Below are 19,967 nucleotides of genomic sequence, written 5' to 3'. Positions count from 1 at the left end.
CCTTGAACTGACTTAATAATAACTCAAAAACAATTATGAAAGTTTAAATTTTTTACTTTTAAGAGTATTTTTGTTATTTTATTATGCATTTTAATTATTTATTATTTTTTATATTTGATCAAATGCTAAATTATCCCTTAGTTGATATTATAATAACAAAAATACCATTGTAAATATAAAAAAAATTCCTCTAGATAATAACAAATAACAAATTTTTAAAAGTATTTTGATCATTTCATTATATAATTAAGAAGGAAAGAGACTTGTTATTTAATAATAACAAATAAACCATGTAAACTTTTAAAAGCTAATATTAAGTTTTGTTGAGTGGAGAGGGAAAAACACGTTACAATAAATAATAATTTTAAGTTTGGAGCTCTAGTGTTTTCCAAGGGAATTTAGTTTTTTTAACTAGTTATTTTACCAATACTTCACCATGTATCATGTAAAAAAACAAATTAAAAAATATTTGCAACATTATTTATGTGATTCTTAGCAATAAGAATAATTTTGATTGTGAATTTAAAATTTGAAGTATGCGATTAATGAAATTGACTAAAGTTTCAATGTGCTATTATCATTATAATTATTTTTTTCTCACCAAAATCAATTTAAAGTATAATTTTAAATCATGTGGGAATTAAATTAATGTGATCAAATCGAGTTAGAAGGAACAACATGATTTAATTAAAATTAAGTTTGATTAAAATAAAATGTAGACATCACTGTATAAATATAACACAACAACATTGAAGGCATACTAGCTAACTCGATTGATTAGATCAAAACCTGTGAATTGACAAAGCCGGCGTTGCACGTGAGGGGGGAGCTCATTCCATGTACAAGCCGTGGACATTCGTACGCGCGGGGACAGGGCACTAAATTATTGCTGACCTGCCGAGAGCCATTAGCAGATGATGGACCCTGTGATGGACAGCAACCACTTGACTTCAATATTTAATAGATCAAACAATTTGTTAATTCCAAGTTTGTTTGTTATCTGGAAAAAGGAAAATCAGACTTTTTATTTGATAAAAAATACGCAATTGCATAAACAATTACATTCATAAAACATTAAAGAATGTTTGCCCAAGAAAAAAAATCTCCCCCAAAAACCTTGGCTTTATCAAACACAACCAAGACATAAACGGTAAGAAACCCAATCTGAGTCGAGACAACAGAATGCCAGAGATGAATATGACTACTTATTTACGCCATACGTGCTGAGGGTGTTTTTGCTTTTTCCTCCTTGTGCGCTGCAGACTTTGGAGTACATTCTTCTTCTTCTTCTTCTTCCTTGTTTGAAGGGATCAGTTTTTCCTCTTCTTTTTCCTCAAGTACAGGGAGACCAACACCTGGGGGGGCATCACTTCTTGTATCTTCTACTTCCTTGAGTGCAGGTATACCTGCACCTGGGGGGTCATCGCTTCCTGCATCTTCTTCTTCCTTGAGTGCAGGTACACCTGCACTTGGGGGGGCATCGCTTCCTGTATCTTCTTCTTCCTCCTCCTCCTCCTCCTCCTTGAGTAACGGTATACCTGCATTTGGCGGGGCATCACTTTCTGAAACCTCCTGTGTTTCTTGCGGGAGGTCAGGGACGGGACAGATTTCCTTTTCCAATAGTGAACTTAATGTGATATCTGAAGGTGAGGTGGGAGAAGGTGGGGAAACAGAAAGCATCTTCGTGAAGGGATAGACTTCGGTAACTTCTTCACTGCCTTCGTCCAAATAAACAACATCCTGCATTGTAAGTTGGTGGTATTCAACAATCTCTCTCAGAAAGCGGTTCTCGCGAGCATACACGGAATTCTCATGTGCTAGACGAGCTTTCTCAGCCAAAAGTGTCTCCAGTTGAAGGCGGATCTGCATGTAAATCAAATAGTAATCAATAGACTGCCACAATTGTCTCTTCCAGTTTAAAACAGCTAAAGAAGACAGATTCATCAAAGCATCCTACAGATACAGAAGCTAGCGGAAAGCAACACAGAGAGTACAGGTTACAAAATTAGGTCGAACAGCATGCATTGGTCCTACACAGAGATCCTTGTGAGATAAAAACACAATGAAGTACAAGAGTGCATTACCAGATCATCATCGTCAACACTGCTGCCCTTTTCACGGCTCTCCCGAAGCATTTTATTCTCTTCTTCCAGCTGTGAACATCTTTGTTTAGCAAAAGCCATGTCTGCTTTAACCGTTTTTAGTTCCCGAAGAAGAAGTTTTGCTTTGGCAGCAGTAGCCATGGCAACCTGTGAACAAAAGGCTAATCATGCATTTCACCAGCTAGGAGATTGAAACTAGGTTCTCAACTGTCTTTTGCTGAAGCTAATAAGTTGGAATGAATACTGATGATACGATTCCTATCCTGTTCTTAACATATTCTAAAATTGCTGCAAACCGAGTCAGTTCACAACCGCGATTACAGAAAGCCTTACTTTGGCCAAGCCATATGCTAAAATCTAAGTCGACAAATGGGGACAAAAAAATAAAATCATATTCTTCACACAGCCACAATAATCTATATTGAATATAGAGACCGCCATACTTAGTGACAAGCTGCATAGCAGCATTAAATATGTTAGTTAAGAGCTTAAATCTCAATCGATTTCCAAATTAATGCATTGAAAACTTTTTCCACATGAACCAGTGACCCACAAATACAAAGTTGCCAACTTACGTCGCGAGATGCCTTCAGTTGATTCTCATGGTTCAGAGGTTGTGTCTGTTGTTGCATCCACGAACTATTTGCACCAGGACTTTGAGTATATGCCTCGGGACCTTTTCGCCTAATTTGCAGTTTGCGAGTTTCTTGGATGATATCTGCTGTCTTATTTTCCACAATAGTGCGACCTTCCTGGAAAATAACTAGAGATATTGAAGCAATACAATATAATTTATATAATTGATAAGTTTAAATGTATGTATGATAGATTCATCAAGAAATGCAAATCTGCAAACATACTTGTTAGCATCATTAGAACTTATTTTTATCAGTTCTTCTGGAATCTTTCTTATTAATTCAGTAATTCTGAAAAGAAGAAGAGTAGAAAAAAGTCTGATACTGGATCAATTCAAACTCTCCTTCTCACAGAAAATCTGATCACTAATTAACAACATTCAATTTAATTGCTAACTGTTATTTTTAATAGAGACTTGGGTTTACGACCATAATTCTCAGCAATAGAAATGGAACCTAAACATCAATGGCCATGTTAGAGGATTGTCCACAAGCTAAAAATGGAAGAAAGTAGGGAAAGAAAAACCCTTTAGATGCTTTGCTCAAGATATAGATATGCAATCAATGAGCTCATCAAGCAGGATCAGGAACTAAAACAGGCTGTGCAGTGAACTCAATGGATAAGTTTGCCTAGAGTTGCGAAGGAAGCAAAACATCTTACCTCGAAAGCCTTTTCAAAGGTGTCACCAATTTGATTAAGGGAAGATGTAATCTTATCCAAGCCCTTTCGTATTGCAGGATTATCCATTTTCCTGAAGCCCTCAGGTGTCCGGTATGAATACTGTAAAATATTACGACAATCAATTGATTACACTTGCCCTTTTATTTTCCGATTTTCTTCACTGCAATAAGTGGGATTCAAATGTTAATTTCGTAATCACCTGACCACCTGCAGAGGAATCTGGCATCTGGAACCTTGACCTTTCTGGCGTTTCAAATTGTTGAGACATATTATCGTCCTCGAGAATCGCTTTTGCTTTCCGAGCAAGGACACCCCAAAACCCTTTCGAATCATTTGTTCCCGGTTTGTCCTCGTATGCACCAAACACCTAGATGTTCAGGCATCATACCCTATCAAATTTACAGGGTACGTATAATGTGCAATAAAGCTAGTAATGCAAAGACATGCAAACCAATCCGTCATCTTTCTAGAGCAATCGTTCTAGACTCCAATATGTACAATCATGCCAACAAGGGCATAAATCCAGTAAAAAAAGACTAAGATTTAGGCTCTGGAGACGTGATTATCTAGTTTGAAATCCCCTAACCTTAATTATATATTATCAATTCCTGAATATTTGGCGAACCAAGAAGGAAAGCTTAGAGACTATAAGCATATCAAATTTATTGAATCCTACCGAAAAATACTATAAAATCTTCAACGTTTCGAACATTATTTAATAGCTGCAAATCAATTGTCAACATATATGCATAAAAATAAAGGATACAGAACTGAAGCAGTGATCAAAACCAATTCAGTATGTAATCATGGATTGAAAGTAGATTGATAAGATCAATTTAGAGATGCAGATAAGACGAGATCCATGTTCATTTTTGACAGATAAAAATCCTAAGTGAAACAGAAACAAACGAACGGAATTGGGTTCTTGATAACACGAAAAAAAGAAGACATAAAGAAGACCTTCGATCTCCGAGAGATAGAATCTCCAGCATATGCAGAAGAAAGGGATGATTCCCGATGAGCAGCAGATGCCCTAATAGCCTGAGCAGCCAGAGATGAAGATGAAGAAGATGTTATAAGAAAAGTGTCGTCATTGATGTTAGTATTTTTGTTGATGTTTTCATGGTGGTTGTCTTGTTCTGGTGGGTGATGAATCTCTTCTTTGAATGTTGATGTCCTGGTAATTCCATGTCTTCTCCTATATGCCATCCCTTTTTATTAATGATAATAACTTGTTCTTGGCCGTTACAGCCACCCCCACCGCCACGATGACAAGTAGAGGTGGTGATCAAGGAAGAGGAAGATCACCACAGCCCACAACCGTCTCTCTGTTTTTGGATTTGTCCAACGAACCTTTACTTTGTTTTTTAATACGAGACATTTACCATGAGGAATGCTAATGTGACACCACTTGTAGCCTCTTAATATACACTTACATATATTCTCATGTTACTACGATCCAATGGTTTGCATTGACTAGCGGCTATGCTCCTTCCAAATATACAATTACTTAGTTTTGTGAATGCCCTAGTTCGGGTGTGGATACCCCACATAGAACTCGTAGGAATGGAATCTAATCTTGATCTACTGCTGGTCCAAAGATACTGTTAGGTTAAAAATAAAATAAAATGATGTATGAGTGAGCTACATATTTTGAAAACTTTATGTAGGGAGGCTTACGATTCATCTTCTCCCTTCGCTTTTTTCATGAAAACTCGCTTTTTTCAAGAAACGAGTCGAGCTGCTTGCCTGCCTCTGTCTATCGGCGCAACTTTCCAGTTATGATTTTTAGTTCGAGTCTCACCTATCTTATTTCTTCGTAAACGGGCTTGCCTTCTTTTTATACTTTGTTTATGCAGCCCTCAGAGCGGAGTGCCGAGATTGGATTCTAGTTTTTGACAGCATATTCTCAAGTTTTTTTATCTTGTCATAAGATTAATCCAAGTTCACACCAATGATGAAATGGATGCTTGCTCGATAAACTACGCGATTTGCATTACGTCTTTCTTAACAACCATTGTATAATCATAGTTAATTACAAAGCAATTCCTACGAGGCTGCAATCACTGCCTTCTTTTACAACAAAGGACCCTTTTTTGATGCAAGGCCTTAGCATTAAATGTACAAGAAGTAAAACATATTTCCTGCCAATGAGTTCATGTTTTAGTGCCGTTATGTTACAGCTGCAGAGCCAAGTTAGTATGCTGAGTATTCAACGAGGAGTGTGGACGGTTATCATTGTAAGTCTCACCTACTCTGTTCGGAAAAGATCCCTGCATACCTGAACCATGCTGCAAAAATCTATTCTGCCCCGGAGAATTTATCTGGTCAAGCTGTGTCTTGAAAAATGGCAGATCAAAGATGAAATGGCCAGAAACAGGTGTCAATTGTTCGCTAGGTTTCAAGGCCTGAATTGTCTCGGATGAACTGTCAAGTCCATGATTTGGAACTTGAGCAGCTGAGGTTTGATCGTCATCTCTCAGACATTGTGTACTTGGACTATGTGTATTGCCAATATGTCGATTAAAACTTGACATGCCAGTGGTCTTTAGGGGCCATGAAGATGGTGATAAACTATAAGTATCACTCAACCTGCTTTCCAAAGCATTTGACCTAACACCCTCGAAACCTGAATCCGATGGTTGTGATTTGTTATTCATCTTGCTTCTCTCCAGTTTATGCATTGCCGATCCATTATCCTTTTTACTTGAACCAGCAGCTAAAAGATTCAGATCGCTGGCATCAGCGACAGGTGAATATGAACCCTGTTGAAGGCCTCTATTTTGATTTTGGCGGGGCTTTTCATTCCTTGAGAAACTGGCAACATCCGTGTCATTACAAAAGGAAGCATCACCTCTAATGGAACCAAAGTTACTGTAACAATTACCACTTGGTGCCACTTTCTCTGAAGTTCCATGAATGCCAAAGTTGTTACCAGCATAAGCAACACCTCCTTTATTGACATCAAACATGTCCATTCTATCACCCCGGCTTACATTTTGGCATGCAGCTGTGATTGTAGCATCAAGAGTAGGTGGACACTGAGCAGAGGTTGATGCCGCAGAAGTTTGACAGTTTGGAGACTGAAGCCAAAAGTTTGAACCTGGAGTTGGAAAATTGGCAGCAGTGGTCCGCCATCCATCTAACTTGCGTTTGGCAACCATTTGGGCAGTTGGTCCTACGTCTTTAACAAACAAGAATAAGCTTTTATGATAGGCAATTTCCTGCTGATTCACCTACACCATGAGAGAACATAGTGTCATCTCTCATGAAGTATCTACTAATTCATGATATCAGGAAGCATAGATAGAAAACAGAACTGTTCTCTTAGGTAAGTCACTTACGTGCACTAGTAGCTTTGAATTACTATAAATTGATGAAATAATTGAATAGCTCTCATCATGGAATGACATCCATGGTTTATATGTAGAGCGCCTATCTGTTTCAGAAAAACCAAATCTTTTACTATCTCCAGAACCTGTTGAAGAAGAGCTAATTAAAACATGTTATGAAATTTGCACAATTCAACTTCATGAAGAGAACGAAAATTTTCTGCATTTCTGTGTCCCTATTGTTGGAGCCTATGGCTCCATCCATTTGTGTACACTCCACATTGAAGAGCCTCACAGACCACAGGTCCATTATTCTTGTGAGTGTGAAACCTTCAAAATTGCACAATCTAAACAACCAATTGTGTAGTGAGAACAATCTAGCCTTTTCCCTTGTAGAACAGATCCAACTATGATCTCATGTCAAGAGGATAAAATCTTTAACCTAGTGAATCCCTTTAATTTAGTGAATGCAAGTCAGTTAAGTGTATGACAACCCACAAGGAGAGCTCCTTCTGGACAAAAAGAGAGTTTCTACCTTTAATGAGATGGATTCCATATATTAAAAAATGGACAAATCACATATGGAGAACTCCATGGACTGTGGCTCTATAAACAGCATTTTCCAAAGCAATTTCTGAAATTTCTAGTTTAACCTTTAACATATTTTGTGCATGTTGGATCTGCCCTTCCCTAAAACAAGACCTTAAGAAATTTGATTTTGAAGTGGTCAGAACAGAATTCACTTCTTACCAAAAAGTACTTCGTCATCTCTTGCATCAGAATGCGCAGTGATGCCCAAGCATGCAGAGTTCACTCGGATTGCTCTTTTTAGACTTGATGAACAACTTGTTAAACGTGGGGTGGGTTTCGGGGATACATGAACTGCAGTATTGGTATTGCTGGATTTTGAACTCCTCGCAACCTTAAGGGATGGGCTATAAGTTGAACCCTTGACTTCATGTTGGGGCCTTCTACCACTTCGTCGTCTTGTCCCCGAGAATTCCAGTTCAAAATTATCAGGATCAGTTTTAAGAACATGGAAAACCTTCTTAGCTAATTCAGCAATGGCACGAGCCTGTAAAAATCAAGCTTTGACATTCAGTTGGAGGTCAAAAATTCATAATTTATCTACGCAGAATTCTTTGAATATGATTGAGTTGTTTTACAGGTAGTAGATAATCATACCTGTCTGAAATAAATGGTGGAAGAGGAATTGAAGTGCATTGCATTTCTGGATATTAGAAACACATCATGCTGCATAACAGTTAAAACTTTTGTAATCAGAAGAGGGAAGAATAGAAGTTTCTTGTCTGGAAGCTACATGGTTCACACATCAACACTGTAAAACAAATGTACCTTCAAAATCATAAATAGAGAACTAATGCTTGATAAAGGAGCAAACCTCAAATTGTTCAAGACTGTTATACATTCCTTCATGAAGTTTAGCCCTCATGGTGCCGAAATCCATAGGCTCTTGGATGACTTCATAATACTCCTCAACCTTATTAGCAGCGATTCCATAAATATAATGAACAAGAAAGGATAACATTCTTGATATGTAAGGAAACTTCTGATCATTACCAACCTCATTTGGGTCAACTGGTTCTGCAAATATTTCATGGGTATCTCGCCTAAGAGATGGAAAAATAAGAAACAGAAGTCAGAACAAGAAAGGAAACTGTTTTCAACCTGCAATTGACACCCCTCAGTAAGAAATTCAACAGCTGCGTCATTGCACCAATTGCAAAAGACACGAGAAAGGAAACTATAATTGCGAATTACTGATGATGTTAAGTACTTGATGCATACAAGAATTCCTCAGTAACTTAAATGATATAAATACTTCAGAAAAATATCCACCTCTGTAATATGTCAACGATATGCTCAAGTATTCGTTTTTCTGGCACCCATGATGTACATGAAAAACTACATGATTGATCTGATCCAGGAGAACAACTAGAGTCACAAACAAAGAAACTTGGAGATCTGATTATAAATTTAATTAAAAAAAGAAGAAGGAAGGTAACCTGGAGAATGAGCTTGTCCTTTCTGTTTTGGGCCATCTTTTTTCTGCAAAATGGCTTCATCTGGTCCAATAAGGAATGTGAAATACGATGTCAGTGTCACTGAAATCTGCAGTTTGCAATTACATTTTAACGGAGCAAAAAGGCTTACCACTATTGATTGGATGATCTTTATGACTTAGTTTTCTTTCATCTGATTCATCACTTGACTTGGGCTCCTGAAACCAAACTCAGGGAACAATGAAGACTTTCTATCAATCTATACAACCTCTTGAGCCACGAGGAGAGACCAAGAGGCAACAGCAAGCTCAAGCACATAATGACAATCACAAATTACTGGTTAGTTACTACCAATCTATAGGAACAGTTTCTGCATGTCATGGTAAAGTGGAAGGCTTTTTCAATTTGAACACAATGTAACCAACTCCCTTTGGAGTTTGGAAAAAGAAGAATGAAAGGAATAGAAGAGAGAAGAGAAAAAATCCTGAAGGAGCCCCACTGACTTAAGAATTACAATGAAAGCAATAAAGATAGTGATGATCATGTAAACCCATATGCTGCACTTGAGCTGAAATGTTGGGTGGGGTCAATCAACTGCTATTTCCAACTGCACAACACAAATTCTTCTCATGAATTTATGTAATAGTCATCCACTTTCACCCATATTAGGAGCCCTCTTTAAAACCCACCCAACAGCGTAGAAGTTAGATCCCAAATAAAAGAACAATTGGGCGTGAACAACTAAAATTATAGTGAGCAGGAAGCCAGCAAAAATACTTGTCACTGATTATTATTTCCATAAAACAATGAATTTGATGAAGCTGATTGTTATTACCCCACCACTCCAACAACCTTGAATAAATAAATAAACAAATAAAAGTAAAAAAGGAATGGAGGCAGGCAGAGAACTAAAACCTGTTGAGCATTGGGAGTAGAAGCCACATCTTGAAGTGGTTTAAGCTTCCTCTTTTTCTTTGCCCTTGTCCTACAGGCTGGACCCTCAGGTTGGTTCTCCTTTTGCTGCTCCAACTCCTTGTCTTGTACCTTAGCAACAGTACTGGTACTGGTGCTTGTAATGCTCCTACTAAGCCTAGTTTTTTTAGCAACAGTGGTCCTACTCAGTGGCTGAGCCTTCCACACATCCAAAGCAGATATCCTAGGACTCCTCCTGTGTCCCTCTCTTAACATTCTCCTACTCTTCATTTTTGTACTTTTCTAGCCAACAAAACCAAAAAAGAAACAAACCCACATTGTAAATTTTGTACCTTTGTGTTTACTCATTTCAAAGAGGACACCTTTACAGTAAAATAATCATAAAAACCCACCTCAAGTTTGACAAGAACAACAACCCAGGTTTCTTTTCTGCCTAAAAACGTGAAAAAGCGAGTGCAAAATGGCAATGGAGTTCGGTTGAGGTGTGATAGTTTGAGCTTTATAGAAGGAAAAGCAGCCGGAGAAACAGTGAGAAATGAGAATGGAAAAGGGGGTGCATTGAACAGGAACAGCTAGGAAACAAATGGGGTTTAGTTTTTTTCCATTTTAGTGAGAGAGATGTAGTATTTTCAAGCAAGGAAAAGGCATAAAAACCCCTTAATTGATTGCTGTTTTTTGCTGATTGTTTTAAATGCAATCTTGGTGTGTGCAAGCAAAAGTGGCATTTGGCAGGTGAATATAGGATAATCTTACCATCAAAGAGTAATGACAGGATAAATATATTGTAATAATAATAATAACAAAGAAGAAGAAGAAATGAAGGCTTTTCGAAAGCTTCTGCTTTGCAATAACCAGAGTGAGACAGGGCGAGAGTGCGTGTGGGGTTACCCAGGAGGGCCAGAACACAACCAGACAAGAAACGAATCAGCTAATAAAAGCGACTATACTATTGTTTTCCTCGTCTTGTCTTGATTTTATTTATTTATTACTGTTTTAAAAGTAATAATTTTAATTTTTTTAAATTTATTTTTAATATTATCACATCAAAATAATTTAAAATACTAAAAAAAAAATAATTTAAAAAATTTAAATTTTAATGAAAATCAAGTTAAATTTTAATTCCAAATAAGTATAAAAGATGATGGGTTAGAATTGTTGTCCGAACCTTTCATTTGTTGAATTTTTCAAATATGTTTTGATGGTTTTAAGATTGTATTGTTAACTTAAATTAAATTATTAATTATTCATGGTGTATTTATTGCTGTATTCAAAAAGTTTTTTTGAAAATTTTTGTTTTATTTTTAAAAAAAACTTTAAATTGTTTCATGTGCTATTAAAATATAACAACCTTTAAATTGTTTCATGTGCTATTAAAATAAATTAAAAATATTATTTTCATATATTTTAAAAATATTTTTTTTAAAAGTAGTTATTATAATCTTAAACATAATCTTAATGTTAATCTCCTTCTTGATATTGAATGATAATAAAAAATTATTATTAAAAATTAAGTATATATTTAGAAAAACAATAAAAAATTATAGAGGATAAAGATTTTTACAAGTAAGTTATTAAAATTATTTATTTTTTTATTTAATAAATAAATTAAAAATTACTTTTATTTCACATTCATATAAGTAGCAAGAGGTTACTTATCACTTTTGATTATAATTTTTAAATATAATTTAGTTTGGTAAGTTAATCTGAGATTTACTGGATTCGGGATTGAATCCAAACCAAGTTGAAAAAAATAAAATAAAATAAAACTTGATATGACTTGACAAAATCTAGTCAAACACTTAGTTATAATTCGTTTACTTACTGGATTCGGGATTGAATCCAAATCAAGTTGAAAAAAATAAAATAAAAAAAAACTTGATATGACTTGACAAAACCTAGTCAAACACTTAGTTATAATTCGTTTATTTTTAATTTTTTTATTAAAATAATATTTTTTTTTTTAAATAATTCAGACAATCTGGTAATTGATTAAAATTAAAAAACCAAAACTTGAACTAATAATTCAGATAATCTGGTAATTAATTAAAATTAAAAAACCAAAACTTGAACTGGGCAGACCACCTAGGTCTAAAAACTACGCTATCGATGAATCTCCTTATGATGGAGAAACTGTGGACAGATCATTTCAATCAATTTCATGCATTACTTATTAAAGTCAATTTTCTCATTTTTACAGCAAAACATCAATTTCCCTTCATAAAAATTAATGAAAGGTCATACGTAAATGATCTACTCGTCTGATTTGACCCATATTTTTCTTTAATTACGAAAGAAATGTATCGAACACAAAATACTAGAGGAATTCACTCTTCACTACAAATGCAAGAAGCAAAATAAGAATTGTCTCAGACAATCATAATTTATATATATATATTGCATATGTCAAGCATGATGCCCTTGATCATGCAGGATTCAGATTCACTGAGAGACAACGAGAAAATAAATTATTATTAATGTGTGGATGGCTTTGTTGAAACTGACTTCAGAAGCCATTTTTCTCTAACATAAATAAATTAATTTAAAAAATACACATGAATTGTTGTAATTTTGGAATGTTTCGCAATCTTTATACGGTAAATATAAACTTATTATATTGTAAATTAAAATAATATAATTATACTTTTTCTGTTCAAAAATAAAAACCAAATGAATTGATCTTTGAGGGCAAAAAAATCTTTTATACGAGATATATTTGTTATCATAAAATTGATCAGGTCTATAAAAATATATTTATTTTATTTTTGCAAGTTGCAAGGAGCTTCAACGTCATTTTTTTTTTTTTTAAATAATGGATTGACCTTAGTTTTCTCGAAGACAAAATTTCTTAAACTAGCTTCCGGTGGCTTTTCCATCCTTTTCATATTTATTATTATTATTATTATTATTATTATTATTATTATTATTACCAAATGCTTCAAGGCAATTTAGTACTTTAATAGTAGTTGGTCCATGTTGCACATGTGCCGGCATGGAGGCAACTCTCGATCCCTTCAAGTTATGCATGAGTTTATTCTGATCTTCAAACACTATCTTTCTTGAAAGCATTCGATTCGACGCGACTTCTACCCCATTCTTGGGCAACACATATGGCTGGAGAGGCTTCAGCTTGCCTTCAAAAGACTTTTTTTTTTTTTTTCTTCTTGATTTCTACACTTGCCCCTTTAATTTTTTAAATTGTCCTTCAATTTATTTTTACTTTATATTTAGTTCATGTTTTATTATTTATTTTATTTTAAATAATTTATAAAATTAAAGATTTTTTTAATTCTATCACCCTTCAATTTCTTTGACCGTCAAATTTGACCCTTAATATTTTTATTGTATTTTTTTGTTCCTTTAGGATAATTTTTAAAATTATATTTTTTTATTTCATCCTCGTTTAGTTTTTCCTTAATATTTAAGATAATTTTTAAAATTATGTTTTTTTATTTCATCCTCGTTTAGTTTTTTTATAATAGATTTAATTTTTATTTTTTTATTATTTTATTTTTGCTTAGGTAAATTCTTAAAATTATTTTTTTTATATCTCATATTTCAATATTAAATTTATAAAAAATTGAATTTTTTAATTTAATCTGAGTTAGGATTTCACTAATTATGAATTTTGAAGATTAATGTAAATTTAGAATATTCATTTGGTTTTGCTTCTTTTTCTTTTTTTTTTTAGGCTCATATTTTTTTTTTTAGTTTTATCTCTCAGTATTTATTCGATTAGAGATTGGGCTTCATTATTTTTTTAATTGTTTTTTATAGGATTTTTCATTAATTTTGACAATGACCCAAGTTATCTCAAGTTTTTTTATTTATTTTTTTAATTTGATTTTTCTAAAAAAATAAAATTTTCTTTTGAATTAGATTAAATTAATTAATTAAATATAAATATGGGATGTTAACTTCACATAATTTATTTAATTTGCTTTCTTGGTTATTGTTTTGACAACACGATCTTTTTCAATGTCATTATGTTGTTTTTCACAGTGACATGAGAATTATCTTAGTATACTCTTTTTAGTGATGGGGCAATGTCCACAGCAAAGTAACGATAAGTTTATAATTATCTTTTTTGTTCATCTCTTATTAAGTATGATATTGATGTCTTGTCTTTTTATAGTTAATTATTGCTGGGTTTTTTTGTTTGTTTTATTTATTATCAATGTCTTTTTTAAATTGTGTCGTTAAATTAATCAAGCTTATTAAACCTAGTCAAATAAATAACTTGGGTCTCAAATATTTCTTAATTTAGCATCGTATAATTTTTTTTTTATGTTGGAAAAAAAGATCTGAGTTGTAATGTAACCTGGACCATCTATCTAGTAAGATACTAAGAGAAGTTTTCTAGTGTTAAACGTAAATATCAACACTAGCTTAATAGTGGAAAATGAACATAAAGAAGAGAGAGAAAAATAAGAAAAAAATTAAAAATAATAATTATTTAGCATGTGAATATTTTTATTATATTTTATGTGAAGTGATGTAATTTTCTTTTTTCTTTTTATATTTATCTCTCATATTTGGTAAGTATTGCTAATTAAAAGTTTAATATTTTATTTTCTTAAATAATAGCAAAGGAGGAAATATTTTACTTAAATTAGATCATCATATTATATTTTACTTAAATTAAACCATATAAATAATTATTGAGACCAATCAAGTAATGATTGGTTGCTGGACAATATTGATCAGACTATTCTGTACTGAACTGGACATGACTAGATAAATAATTGTTTTGTCTTGTTGCATGTCCCTGTATGGCATCGGCTGGTGTTTTTGGTTCCTTTGCTCTTGTTTGATGGTTCTTGAGAATCGTCACCTGGTATTTAATTAAGAGTGATTAGGAAATACAAATGTACTAGTCTTATCAGAGATTCATAGGTAAAAGACTGGTTATGGTTAGGAAAGATATTAGCACCCCTAGCGCACCCTACCTGAAGTAAGTTGCTTCATGGTTTTGTTGTGTTAAAGAAGTTTTAAAAATCTTATTCTTTCATCGGATATCAGAAATACAACTTACATGTAAGTTCATAATCTTTAACCGTAAGCAAATCAAGATATTAAATTTTCTTTTGTCTTTGCGGTTTTATCATAAAAAAATCCATTAAAAAAAACAAACACATATTCACTTCTACTATGTTTGACACATGCCTATAATTACATGTTACAAAATAACAAAAATTCAAAATAAATCAAACAACAGTAATATAGATATACACATCAACATCTAGAAATTATAAGAAAAGCCTCGAGAACAGTGTTGGAAGGCTTCTGGGTCATGAAAATAGTGGCGGCGTGTCTTCTCCACATGCCATAATCACTAGTAGCCTGTGAACTCACGTGCGGCCACAAAAAATCCAAGCAACAGGGAAGATTCGAAAAGGCTTCCTCCCTTCTTCCTCACCAGTGGTGATTTGCATAAACAATAAAATCACATAGCTGGTTCAGGTGGAGGTGCCTGTATTGTTCGCTGGGAGAGGAGAAGAAGATGAAGCAAAACCTAGGGGGGAAAAGGGGCTTAAACGGCTGGTTTAGGAGGGAATGTGGGGTTCTTTGGTTTTTTTTCTTTTTCTTTTTTTTTTCACCAGGGGGTCAAATGGGTTTAGGTTTAGGGAGTTTTTTGTTGGTTGAGTTGATCCCAAAGAATGGATGTTGACTCCCGAATGTGTAAAATTGCTCCCTTTTGTGTGTGTTGTGTAAACTAGTATTTATAAAAGAAGTGTGACTTGGTCTTCAAATATGGTCCCTCGACTTTTTTTTTGGTAAATTTTGATTTTTTGTTTTTTTTTAAAAAAATGAGCAATATCAGTGCTGACTTAATGAGAAAAATAATGATTTTAAAAATAACACGTGAAAAGTCAAAGTTTTTTTTTTTTAAAATGAGCAATATCAGTGTTGACTTAATGAGAAAAATAGTGATTTAAAAAATAACACGTGAAAAGTCTAATATGTTCAAATGATATTTGATTTAAATTTTTTAAGACGATACTAAAAATGCTAAAAACGATGCAAATATATTAAAAAAACACATTATTTGTGGATTTTCATTGTTTTTCTTTATTTTTGAATTTTTTTCAAAAATTTTATCATAAAAATAGGTAAAACATTAGGTAGCAACATGTCCTATGATTGGTATGCTTTGTATTTGACTAGACAATTTGCCTTGTTTTATATTTGATAGACACTACACGGGACATGATCGACCTAAAGTTTAGACCGATTTGAGTTTAAAAAAACTAGAGGAAGGATTAATCCAATCTGAACCAGTCAAAAACTCAAGTTCACTTACAACTCATTTGACCCAAGATAAAACATAAGTAAAAAAATCCAATAACTTTATATATTTGATCAAAATAAGGTTATTTTGATTTTTTTTAAAATTTAGGTGGTTGATCCTCTCAATTCATGACTCGATCCTTATCCCGAGTTAGATCGAGTTTTAAAATGATGATAATAACCATTTTTATTCTTACATTGCTTTAGATCAGCTCGAGATAACCATTCCAACCTATGACTTAGGCCTTGCCTCAAGCTGACCCCTTAGTTAAGTTTGAAGACTATGGTAATAATCATTTTATCCTTATGTTTACTCGAGTCAATGGTCAACTTAGCTCATGACCCGAACCTGACGTTGAATTGAACCCTGATTAGAGTTTTAAAATTATAATAATAAATATTTTTATTTTTATATTGACTCGGGTCAATGGCCAACCCGACCTATGACCAAGACATAGTCCTGAGTCGACTCGACTCCTAAGTTAGATTTTAAAACTATCATAATAATCATTTGTATTTTTACATTTGCACAAGTCAATGATCAACTTGCCTTGTATCTAGCATCAAGTTGACCCCTGAATCAAGTTTTAAAAATACAATAATAATAATTTTTATTTTTATATTGACTCGAGTCAATGGTCAACTCGACTCGCGATCTTGGTTTGGTTTTGAGTTGATCTCTGGGTTGAGTTTTAAAATTATAATAATAATTATTTTTATCCTAACATTAACTTAGATTAATTATCAACTTGATTATTGATATGGGACTTGTACTCGGTTAACTCTTAGTTGGATTTTAAAATTATGATATTAATTATTTTTATTTTTATATTAATTCGGATTAATTAAATTAATAAGAAAATTGGATAAGTTTATCATCTTTCTTTTAATGAAATTAAATTTTTTTCATTGAAACAACCTTGAACATAACAAAAATTTATTTTTATACTGTCTAAAAATGTATCAAACATCCTCACAAAACAAACTTTCATGTCTAATCCATTATTAACTAGCATTCCATATACTACCTTTTTATATACTCTACGAACTTTGCATGTTCATCGATTTCTCAATAGATTTTTTTTCCTTTCTTCTTTCTTTTAACATAGACAGGTTGAATTAAAAAGAAATTCGTTGAGATCTTCCGAATTATCTCAAACCCAACAGACAAGAGTATCAATGTGATGTATTAAGACTTTTCATGTTATATTAAGACATCTTAATTACAAAACCTCTTAATAAAATGAAAAGAGATAATAAAACTAGGAGTTCTGATACTCCTGACAGTCTTGAAAGATGGAGTGCGCCGAGGCCTAGCTGCAAACAACATCAATTAACAACTTGTCATCACCATCAAAGAACACTTGTTGGCAGGAGTGAGCCGTGTTTAAGCTTCCCGGGGTGCACAATCTTCAACAACCGTGGCATCTAAAGCATGTTGTAGTGGTCGTTGTGCACATTCAGCGTTGATCACCGTGCCATTCATGTCTGCCATAATCACACCACGGGCTCCTTCTCAAGAAACAGGATCAGAAGCCCCCGTCAAGATGTATCCTTAAGATTCCCGGTGGGAGGTTGTCATATCACTGGCAGCAATAGTGGAGGTGTACCTGTATCCTGATTTGACGAGAGCTAGAAGAAAGAGGCTGCAACTTTCAAATTCATGCCGCTGATCAAAAGCTCTTTTGAAATAATCTGACAGGAAGACCAATCAGTAGCATTAAAGACAGAGTCTTCCCGAGCTTTTCATAACCTATCAATTCATACTGCGTTTGATTTTGACATTAATTGTTGTCTTTTCTTGGTTGATTTTATACTCAATTTTAAACCAATCCTAATTTCATTTTGTTTATAAGATTGGTGTCAGAACGACAATTTACAATATCAAGATATATATTTGTTTTTGTATTTTAAAAGGTTTTTTAAAATAGTTTATTTTTTAATTTTATTATTCAAAATTAATTTTTTAGATTATTCTTTAAATAATATTATTTTTATATATTTATTAATAAAAAATACTTTAAAAAATAACCGTTATTTTAACTCTAAACACTGGTATATGTATTTTTGTAATATAATTAACCTCCCAGAGAGACAGTAAAATTAGAAATGTCCTCCAGAAAAGGCTACAATTCTAAGCTCCCTGACGAAGACAAGTTCATGTGATTTTTAGTCACCCGGTTAAGATAAATTTATATGATTTCTTTCATCTCTCGAAGAAGACAAATATACATTTTATATTTTTACAAGTTTAACACGTTACTATAATTGATAACTTTTTTAGAATAAATATAAATCAATAATATTAAATCTCACAGAGCTTTATATATATATATATATGAGAAACAATTATTTTTCAATTTCCATGCACAATACTAAAATTCATTTTAAAGTTATGAATTTTAAAGAAACATCATGCTAAATCAGTGACATCACTATCTCTATTATGAGTTAAAATTTGAATACATTGCAACTAAGAATCCACAAGTACTTTGAAAAAACTTAAAAGAAATGTGTTATTATTATAAAAAAAATAATATTTTTATAAATTTAACTAATCAAGTTTTAAATTTATTTTTTTAAAATTATTAATTCAAGTTTTATAAACTTCAGGACCATTAAAAAAATTATATAATCATTAATTTCAAGAATCATAAAATTAATTAAAGTATGTATAAATTGGTTTAAATATTTATATTAATAAATCATTAAAAAAATTATATAATTATTAATTTCAAGAATTATAAAATTAATTAAAGTATATATAAACTGGTTTAAATATTTATATTAATAAAATAAATTCATGATCTCGTTTGGAATGGATTTATTTGTAGTTGTAAGATTATAGAATCAAAACTGGGTATAGCTTTGTAGTATTTTGAATTAATTCTCAATTAAAATTATACAAAGAAAATATTGCTAAGGAAGACTTACTGAATTCTACTTTTCACGCTTCTAATATACTCCTACAACAAGAATACCGTAAGCATAGTTCCGTGAAATATCCTGATTTGATATCATGTCTTCTTATTGCCAAGTAAAATAATTAAGTTTTTTGATTAAAAAATTATCAATCAAGACCGATTGATCATTCAGACTTAATGGTAGAGGCAGGGGAGGCTAGTAAGGATCCCGGTACCTGTATAAAATTATTTTTTTCAATTTTTTTCTTCATATTTTAACTCTGTAATTTTATTTTTTTTAATTTGATCTCTTTTTTTTTTTTCCTTTGCTCTGCCCTGTTCAGAGCCATCCTTCGAAGTGAATACCATAACATTTTATTATCGTGAGCATGATCGTGGATGTGGTCATAGTTATGACTGTGAGAGTGGTCATAATTGTGGCTATAATAACTTTGAATATCATGGTGTTCATAGCAACTTGAATTTTAATGAGTCAAAAAATAATGAGGAGTGCAGTGGAAAGGAGAAAGATTCACAAAATAAACCCTAAAAAAATACGCAAAATAATTGTCATAGATGTGGAACGAAAGATCATTGTTCATATACATCTCATATGTCTAGACATCTTATTGACATTTACCAAGCATCATTGAGAAAAAAAAAGAAGGAAAAGGTGTGTGTGTGTCTATATATATATATATATATAAGATTTATTTTTCTAGAGCTTTTAGTGATTTTTATTATGATTCTACCACATAGAATACATGGGAGTTTTTTTTTATAGTTAGTAATGTCAATATTTGAAAATTTAATATTATTATTGCATTAAAACTAAGATTATTTTCACAACAATTATGCTTAAAAAAAGTTTTTAATGTCAAAATAATTATTTTATAATACAAATTGATCACTGTAAATACATCCAATTAGCAAAGCTTGTATTCAATCTTTTGTAATATTTCAATGTCTTAGTATTATGTTTGAGTATCATTAACAGTGAGCATAATATTATCAAAGGGATTTTTTATTATAATAAAATTAGTTATCATATAATATAACCGGATGTTT

General features: G+C 32.5%; 2 protein-coding genes across 6 annotated transcripts; both read right to left on the bottom strand.

Moving 5' to 3' along the window:
* Positions 1-978: 978 nt before the first annotated feature.
* On the bottom strand, positions 979-4,839 carry LOC105121826 (uncharacterized). 3 transcript variants are annotated; one of them, XM_011020642.1, is made up of 8 exons: positions 4,380-4,838; positions 3,619-3,786; positions 3,399-3,518; positions 2,678-2,854; positions 2,085-2,249; positions 1,539-1,863; positions 1,387-1,406; positions 979-1,296 (listed from the first exon to the last, which is right to left on the bottom strand). In XM_011020642.1, exons 1-8 carry the CDS (start codon positions 4,626-4,628, stop codon positions 1,210-1,212), a joined length of 1,311 nt encoding a protein of 436 aa, XP_011018944.1. In that variant the 5' UTR covers positions 4,629-4,838; the 3' UTR covers positions 979-1,209. The 3 variants fall into 3 exon arrangements, with proteins under 3 accessions (XP_011018944.1, XP_011018943.1, XP_011018942.1); XM_011020641.1 differs by having other exon boundaries at positions 979-1,455; positions 1,531-1,863; positions 4,380-4,839; XM_011020640.1 differs by having other exon boundaries at positions 979-1,863; positions 4,380-4,839.
* Positions 4,840-5,395: 556 nt separating this feature from the next.
* Positions 5,396-10,564, bottom strand: LOC105121825 (uncharacterized). 3 transcript variants are annotated; one of them, XM_011020637.1, is made up of 11 exons: positions 10,101-10,564; positions 9,691-9,990; positions 8,927-8,993; positions 8,779-8,838; positions 8,612-8,690; positions 8,337-8,382; positions 8,154-8,252; positions 7,937-8,005; positions 7,502-7,826; positions 6,764-6,897; positions 5,396-6,655 (listed from the first exon to the last, which is right to left on the bottom strand). In XM_011020637.1, exons 2-11 carry the CDS (start codon positions 9,976-9,978, stop codon positions 5,597-5,599), a joined length of 2,226 nt encoding a protein of 741 aa, XP_011018939.1. In that variant the 5' UTR covers positions 9,979-9,990; positions 10,101-10,564; the 3' UTR covers positions 5,396-5,596. The 3 variants fall into 3 exon arrangements, with proteins under 3 accessions (XP_011018939.1, XP_011018941.1, XP_011018940.1); XM_011020639.1 differs by having other exon boundaries at positions 6,764-6,858; XM_011020638.1 differs by having other exon boundaries at positions 9,691-9,985.
* Positions 10,565-19,967: the final 9,403 nt, after the last annotated feature.

Source organism: Populus euphratica, unplaced genomic scaffold (genome assembly GCF_000495115.2).
Source record: "Populus euphratica unplaced genomic scaffold, PopEup_1.0 scaffold46.1, whole genome shotgun sequence".
Taxonomy (NCBI): domain Eukaryota; kingdom Viridiplantae; phylum Streptophyta; class Magnoliopsida; order Malpighiales; family Salicaceae; genus Populus; species Populus euphratica.
This window is presented reverse-complemented; position numbering and strand designations above follow the sequence as displayed.

Bases quoted from the DNA above. Each gene is read 5' to 3' on its own strand.
- LOC105121826 (XM_011020640.1), bottom strand. From the start codon at position 4,628: ATGGCATATAGGAGAAGACATGGAATTACCAGGACATCAACATTCAAA. The intron at 2,855-3,398 runs GTAAGATGTTTT...GTTATTTTCCAG, and splicing joins CCTTTGAAAAGGCTTTCGAG to GAAGGTCGCACTATTGTGGA. The intron at 2,250-2,677 runs GTAAGTTGGCAA...TTTTGTTCACAG, and splicing joins AACTGAAGGCATCTCGCGAC to GTTGCCATGGCTACTGCTGC.
- LOC105121825 (XM_011020637.1), bottom strand. From the start codon at position 9,978: ATGAAGAGTAGGAGAATGTTAAGAGAGGGACACAGGAGGAGTCCTAGG. The intron at 8,691-8,778 runs GTTACCTTCCTT...CTCCTGGATCAG, and splicing joins AGGACAAGCTCATTCTCCAG to ATCAATCATGTAGTTTTTCA. The intron at 8,383-8,611 runs GTGGATATTTTT...TCCATCTCTTAG, and splicing joins ATCGTTGACATATTACAGAG to GCGAGATACCCATGAAATAT.